Source organism: Psammomys obesus, unplaced genomic scaffold (genome assembly GCF_907164565.1).
Source record: "Psammomys obesus unplaced genomic scaffold, mPsaObe1.curated_primary_1811, whole genome shotgun sequence".
Taxonomy (NCBI): domain Eukaryota; kingdom Metazoa; phylum Chordata; class Mammalia; order Rodentia; family Muridae; genus Psammomys; species Psammomys obesus.
In genome coordinates this window covers 13,094,708-13,102,970 of record NW_026591086.1, presented here as the reverse complement: position 1 = coordinate 13,102,970, position 8,263 = coordinate 13,094,708, and the positions used below count along the sequence as shown (strand labels likewise).

General features: G+C 41.6%; 1 protein-coding gene across 2 annotated transcripts in view; it reads right to left on the bottom strand.

Annotated features, from left to right (window-relative positions):
- Positions 1-263: 263 nt before the first annotated feature.
- The window catches only part of Nufip1 (nuclear FMR1 interacting protein 1), a 32,756-nt gene continuing 24,756 nt past the window's right edge, over positions 264-8,263 (bottom strand). For both annotated transcript variants that reach the window (XM_055609743.1, XM_055609744.1), the window contains 2 exons: positions 2,100-2,329; positions 264-565 (listed from right to left, as the gene is read on the bottom strand). In XM_055609743.1, coding sequence (XP_055465718.1) covers positions 449-565; positions 2,100-2,329 — 347 coding nt within the window. In that variant the 3' untranslated portion in view covers positions 264-448. The remainder of the gene's footprint in view (positions 566-2,099; positions 2,330-8,263) is intronic.

The following is an 8,263-nucleotide window of genomic DNA, read 5'->3' as shown; positions in this document are numbered from 1 at the left end:
ATAAAACAGACACCAACCTCATTGGTATGTGAATACACTTCTCTTCAGGGAATGATGAAACTATATGCACACCACAGACCTATTTTAAAAACAGTTTCCTGTATGGCTCTCTATCAGTGATATTTGAGTTGCACACCTGTCTTGTGTACTTACCTAAGTCTCGGGTCACATAAAGAGTCCTTGGGCAAAAAGATGTCACGATAGAAAGCTTAAGAAGCCCTCTCTGTTACCCCTACACACACCCCAATAACACAGAAACACTCTTTAAAAAGACCAGCTGTGCATTTATTTGCATAAAGCCAAAAGACAGACTTAAAATCCAATGTAGCATCCCACTTGTCTTACAGTTTAATTTCTGATCCCGTCTTTAGAAATTGTTGGTTTCCTCTGTTTACTCAAGGACGGAGCTCTCTCACAGCCTCACTTGCTGTGCAGAAACACGAGGCATTTACACATCTTCAGCTTTCACAGAATTAGTGTTAAGTCCAAAAAAGTCTTTTTTGATGATATATCGAACACACTGCAAAATCACATTTCTTTCATGTCGAATGTCTGGAGCCAGAAGCTACAACATAAGTTAAAAAGATTAGCTGGTTAAAAAAAAAATGTCCAAGAAGCACAACCTAAAATGCTACGTGTCCCACCCTAACAGAAAGAGGACAGAACTGTAGGACAGACAGATTTGTCAGAACACGATATAAACACAGTTCCCTGTCCATTTAACCCAGTGAGACTGCGTCCTCTATAAGCAGCACAAATGCTCACATTTGGCTCCTCTCTAGAGACATACGGGAAAGAGCAAGAAGGCAGATTTAAAAGTCATAATCTTTCCTCTGAAAGTCGCGCCATTCCCTCACTGGGTCAGGGCACTTCCGTGCACACTTGGCTCCTTGGGACAAGGGCACCACTTCAGCACAGGAAGCTTTAAGGTCAGTAAGAAATAATGAGGAAGACGTCCCAAATCTAAGTCTATAAGTGATAGAAATGAAGTGTGTTAAATACAGTGAGAGCTGAAACTAGCTCTTAAAAACACCTCCATGCTCCTCAATTTTCATTTTTTCCCATTTCTGTAAGCACAACTGAAAGAAAGCTAAGATTCCCTGGAATCCAGAAAAGTATACGACCAAAGAGTACTGTTATTTGCCAAAAAGGACTTCTACTTCATTGAATGTTTTACTGGTTTGTGTATAATACATATTAGAAGCATCGCTCAGTGACCTTTAACTTAGCATCAGGTAAACACCTCAAAAATGCAACTGGCTCTATCTAGTAATCATCACACTATAGAGTATATTCTAGATCCAATGAATGGGACAGACAGGGCACTCCGGCTACAGCAGAAACACTGACACGAGGGAAGAGACTTCCCGCTAGGCTATCACTGCTTCTCTTAGACAGGATCATTACCTCTGAGCAGCACCATTGCCATCACTCAGCAGCAAGACACACCACCCCTTTCTTACAGCTTCAAGCAAATGTGTGAATACACAATGCTGGTAAACCATTACAACCTAAGACACACGCACAGGGCCAGGGGAAGGGCGAATTCGGGCTGTGCTGACAGGAAATAATTCGGGCTGCTTCAGGATTTGTCTTACCATATGGGCTTTCTCAAGGCATTTAAAGAAAGAGCTATTAGTTTCATTTTACCTATCTGGGTGTTTTGCCTGCATGTATGTATGTATGTGTACCCGGTGCCTGTGAGGCCAGAAGTGGACACTGGATCCCCTGGAATGGGAGTCACGCGGTGGTGACCAACATGTGGTGCGAGGAACTGAACCTGGGGTCTTTGGAAAAGCAGCCAAACTGCTGAGCCACCTCTCCAGAGCCTTCGATAGGCATTTGTATTTTAAAACAGGAAATGATTTTCTTTTGCTTCAGCTTGCCATTATATTTAGCTGTGCTTCCAATGAAGATTTTAACCTCAACACATACTTCCTAATCAACAGTTAAACCTATACTTAAATGCACTGGTGTTAAGCAGCGATGAAAACTGCAGTAGTCCTGCATGTACTCAATAAGAGCTATATGCCAAATGTAGTGTTAGAGGTAAGAAATCACAGAACCGAGTCTCCATGGTGCCAAGAAAAACCACTCACCATTTCCAGGAGATATGGGTGGCGTGTTCTTGGCTCAAATAATGGGTGGTGATGACCCTTTTTCCGCTTCAGGATTATCTTTCTGAAACCATTCCTCTGGTGGTCCCCCCACCTGGCTCTTGAGACAGTTCTGCCAGGTGATTTAACACTTTGTCTTGGGCTCTTGGGGGGGCTGCTCTGAAGAACCTGGTGTTCTTGCAGAACATCTGCCTCAGTCTTGATGGGCGTTTCTAAGATTAAACAACAAACAAAAATAAAAAGCGGGTAAAGAATTTAAAAACAACCAAAAGAGAGACAATAACCCTCCCAGACATAACATTAGTTACCCAGTAACTCTTTTTTTTCTTCTTTTAGTTTTTTGAGACAGGGTTTCTCTTTGTAGCCTGGGCTATCCTAGAACTCACTTTGTAGACCAGGCTGGCCTTGAACTCCCACTGCCTCCTGAGTGCTGGTATAAAAGTTGTATGCCTCTACTACCCAGATTAACCCTTTTTTGTTTTTTTGTTTTGTTTTTTAATTACCCAGTAACTTATTTTATAACAAAGTCCCCGCCCCTACCAATACAAAACAAAACAAAAACCCAGGAGCTTAAACTGCCAAGAATTAAGGAGATTGCATCAGAGAGTACAGAAAGCACTCACACAGCACAGAAGATTAGAGTTACTCAAAAGAATAATGAGTACCAGGGTACTGAAAATGTGTGGATAAACATAAAGACAGATGCTATCAGGTGGAATCTGCAATGAGAAAGGGAGAAAATGTAAGCACATTGCCACACACCTCAACCTTTAGCAACAGGCAGCTATATATGAATAGTCTAAACACCTCATTTAAAAGACAGAGATGGTCAGATCAGAATGAGAACAAGACCCAGTTATTTGACTAAGAAAATGAACCAAAATGCAGACACTCTGCCTTACAGTCTGAACTGACACTAAATCTCAACTACCAAGGAAGCACACAACCGACAGATTGTATGCAGAAAGTAACATAGCACAAGTAGAGGATGGAAGAAGATGCAACACGCATGCCCATCAGAAGAATGCTGCACAGGTACCAGTGTCAGAAACAGACTTCAAGACAATGGCTAGTGCCCAGGGTAAAAGGACAGCTTGAAGTTCTAAAGGGCTAAGTTTGTGATGAACGTGAAACAAACCAGCCCTGGAGAAGACAGGCAGGAAACTGCTGGTTCTAGCCTCGCTTGCAAGAAGTGCTGTCTCAGAAAACAAGAACAAACACACACACACCTCATAAAATAACAAGTCTTAGGCTCAGTGTGGTGGCACACACCTTTAATCCCAGTACTCGGGAGGGAGAGGCAGGCAGATCTTTGTGAGTTTGAAGCCAGATAGGTCTACAAAGAGAGTCCAAGACAGTCAGGGTTATTATACAGAGAAACCCTGTCTCGAAAAACCAAAGAAATAAATTATTATTTATAAACCTTTGGTGTGTGTGTGTAAGAGAGAGAGAGAGAGAGAGACTTCTCCTCTCACCGTAGGTTCCAGCAATTAAGTCAGGTCTTTAGGCTTGTTAGTGCTTTTGTCCACTGAGCCATCTCACTGGCTCCAAAAGAAATGATTTTTCTCACAACTTCATGAAACTGAAGGAAGCAATACAAGGGCCAGCAAAATGATTAGGTGTCTCTAATCCTGATATGAGCTCAGTCTCCAGGATTGACACAGTGGAAGGAGAGAGAGGATTTCTGAAAACTGTCTTACACAAACACACACACAGAGAGAGAGAGAGAGAGAGAGAGAGAGAGAGAGAGTCGATGATGATAATAATAATAGTAATAATAATAAAATATACAATGCCGCCTAAGAGGAGGAGGCGCCACCTCTCAGTCAGACAGATACGAAGTAAGTGGAGATAAGAGGTCTGCCACCAACACTAAACTCTGACAAAGGACATTCAATCCAGTGTGTAGTCTTACCAAGTTCACTATTAAGTCATGAGAATGCCTCACTAAATTAAAAACTCAATGTATTTAAGTAAAAGTTTTGACTACAATAGTCAAATAAAACTAATGAACAGGAAACTAGGTAGAAACTATAATATTTGAAAACTAAACAATATTTCTAAATGAGTGCTATTATAAGATATATCCCTCCCATTTCCTGTTATGCCACAGCTGCAAATCTTGAAATCTATTGTCTTCTGTACATACTGAGCTGATTGATGGCTGGTGGCCCCTAAGCAACTTCAAGAGGGGTTTGGGGTAGAGGACTTGCTCAATGAAAAGATCAGGCCTTTCAGCCCACCCTCCAACCCCCAGGAGGAGAGGGCTGAAGGCTAAGTTGATGCCTATGTAATGGAACTTCCGCAGAAAACTCAAAAGGCCAGAGATTTCTAAGAATGCAGAAAGCCACAGCTGTTAATTCCAGAGGGTGAAGAGCCTGGAGAGGGCATGGACGCACACTGTTCCTCCTCCACCCTTGCCCTGTGGAGTGCTTTACTGGCGTACAACCTGGTTTTCTCTGTAATATTCTTTCTCTTACGTGAACCCTGCGTATTGCCAGTCACAATCAGATGCGCAGGTACGCACACCTAGGACTTGCCACTGGCACCAGGGAGGGGCGGTGGTGGATGGAGTCTGCAGCGTGTGTTCTTGGGATTCAACACTCCCTCCAGGAAGGCAAGTGTTGGAAATGAACTGAAGCTGTGCAAACTCAGGGGTCTGCTGCAGACCGCTGGCTGGCTTGTGTGGGGAATCCTTCCCTTACAATGGCTTAGCAATCTGTTCTGGTTACCGAATAAATACACAGAACAAACTGAGTTTCATTTTCTTTTTTCATCTTCAGAATAACCTAAATACTAAATTTCCTAAATTAGGAAGTATTTTAGAATGAAATGTAATATATTAAGTTTGTAGGATTCAGCTAAGGCAACACATGAGGGCAAATTATGGCTTTGATATTAATGTTAGAGACTGAGTCTACAGTATTTTGACAGTGACGCACAAAGGGGAAAAGAAAAAGAGTAAAACTGTCTGAATCTGAGTGAATACCACTGAAAAATAATGAAAAACAAACTGATGAAGCCAGAGTGAGTTCCTTGAAAAGATAAATGCAGTAAGTACTCAGCAAGACAAAATAAGATAAATGGGGCATGGGGAGAATCATGGACTACATGGAAAAGTGAAAACATTACTATAATATCACAAAGAACACTACAAGTGACTAATTTCATACCAGTAAGTTCAACTCAGAACAAATAAGAAACCTAATAATACTCTATTTATGAAGAAAATTTAATTCATAAATTCAAAACCTTCCCAAAAGAAAAATGCTATGTTCAGATAGCTTCACTGCTGAATTCTTAAAAAACAAAACAAAAGTTGAAAACGGAAGAAATCTTCCTCAAAGGAAACGTATCCCAAATCATGCCAAGTCCACTACAGTAAAGGATGGACCAGTTAGTGTCCTGTAGGAGCAGAACAAACCTCTAACGACATGTCAAAAAACCAAGACCATCAACACAATAAAAGCTCACTACACCAAAACCAACTAGATTCTATCCCATAAACAAAGGTTCACCTGACACCTGATTTCACGATATTACCGCAACAGTGAAGGGGGAAAACATAAACACTGACAATTCACAAGCTCTAACATAGAATTTCTACCCCTTCCTTCCAACCGTGACTACATATTTCTTTACTATGAATCAATATGGTGTAATACTCTCCGTACTTAAGTTTGATACAGAACCAAATGTGCAGCTAAATCTCAAAGCAATTCTAGGACATATAATTCAAGCATGGATCTGGGTGTTGGAGTGTTGGGCTTAAATCAACATCACTCAGGAGTCTTCTGGCAAGCATGTATCTCTGCTTACACGTCCTCACTTACAGTGGAAACACACAGTGGCACCTAGGTTACGAGGTAGTTGTGAGGAAAGCACACAGAACAGGCCTGGCCTGGAGTAAGCACTACATGAGTACCTGCCATGACCACATGAAAGGATACTTCTTTGGTGATGAGGAAAAAGGAAAACGAGACCCACACTGTAAAACAGAAGAGCTAAGAATCCTTGAAGGAGAGCTCAGCACAATGAACACAGCGATCAAAGCCACAGGATCACTCTGCTGCTCCTTCACCTTCAGGTATTGATCTCTCAACCAAGAAACACAAAGGTCGGACGAGTCAGAGCTTACACAGTCAATTTCCTGATCGGGAATCAGGACATGAGGCCATTTATATTTTTCTCTTAACATCTTTCAGCTGGCTGTCATAGATTGATGTGATGTTCATCCATTTAAATCAGTTTTAACTACCAATTCAAATCAGTTTTAACACTTTGGTTTGTGGCATTTTAAACCAGTTCTCAGTTTGGGGCTCTAATCATAGCTGAACCAGTTTTGTTTTGTTTTGTTTTTTAAGGGGGGGGGGGGCAGCTAAAGGGAGCTGTACAAAGCCAGAAAAAGCAGCAGAATGAGGCACTTGAAAGCCTCCTTAACCCTAATTCTGGCTGCCCCAGATCAAGCACACTGCTGGGGGGCCCTCCTTTAGCCATGCCTGTAACATGGAGCTTCCTCTATTCTGGCAGCTGTTAAAGTTGAGTGAACTGCTTGAGGGTTGCTCTTTTAACCCATCCTAGAAGACAATTAACACTGGACATCTGGTAGCAGCTGGATGGCTTGATGAAGCTGAATTCAAACTACACAAAATACTTGAGAGCTAAGAGTACTGCACAGAGTCTTTCTCCCTAAAGCAGAGACTTTAGTTGAAATAAATTCACATAAAAATCTGACACATGTCTGCTGCTACTATTAAAAAAATCTATTCCTCCTCATCCTGTTCAGAAAGACAGCAAATGACATGCAGGCAGGGGCTACAAGGGAATGTGATATATGTGATATAGTATGTCTCTGAACCTAGATTTTTACATAGATTCTCTTACAGACTACTGTTAACTCACTCTCTCTAAGCCTGACGCACCAGTGAGACTTCAGAGACTCCTACTTTCTTTTTTTCCTTCCAACTTAAAAATGGTGGCAGCCTCAAACTGAAGACCTGAGCATGCAAAGCATTTTTAAGTGTTTCATATTTAGAGGCAAAGAAAACATTAGTTCACCTTGCTTTTATGGGATTCAGTAATCTGTTAACAGTTTTCTTCCTTATCACATTATAAATAAAGCTGAAACATAATATGTGTTTAAAGAATAATTCCATCTTCCTATCAGTACACTGGAAACAAGAGTAGAGTAAGAAATAAATACTGTTTTTCTTAAAATTACAAAAAGACAATTATCTGTTAAGGTATACGCTGATAAAGCCAAAATAGCTTATATTTCAAAATTCAGGTAGCTTTAACAACCACCAGAATAGCCCATAGCCCATAAATAGCAAAAAGTGCCCATGTAACACACAGGTAAACAAACATCAAGTTTCGTATCTAAGGCCAACTCTTTCTTGGTCTACACAAACACCAGCTATCTCAAAGAATTGCTAACTTCACCCAGTTACCCCACCCCCTTCACTCTCCCAGCAACTACTCTGATCATACACCTTCTCCAAACACATGAACTCTCTCACAGTAGGGAAATGTCTAAAGGCAATTATCATGCAGGTCCAGGTTTTGCCAATCGTGGAACATTGGTTTATTCAATAAGTACATACATTATTGATGCACACCCTGGATTAAAACTATACTGTATCAGATCAACAGCTGATCCAGCTTGAGTATGTGGCCCTAAAAGAGATGCTATAGGAGGGTGAACTGGCTCATCACAGCAAAGCCACACATACATCTGTGACTCATCTTTAAAGTAAAACATGTCTCCTGGGCATCACTAACTTCTCAGACAGATTTTTGAAAGGATTACATTTCCTCAGTTCTTTACAACAAACAGGCGAGGGCTGGCAAATGGCTCAGGAGGACCTGAGGACCTGAGCTCTGACCTTCAGGAAACAGCTGGGTGTGGTGACATGTGCTGCTGAGCAGGGACAGGGGATTTCCTAAAGCTGACTGGCCAGCCAGCCTGGCTGAACTGCTAGGCTCTGGGTTCAGTGATAGATCCTATCTGTAAGGTGGAGAGCACTTTAGAAAGACAGCCAATGTGGGCCTTTGGCCTCTGCACACTCATCCATGTGCATATACCCAAATGCATGTGCAACACACACACACACACACACACACACACACACACACACACACACACA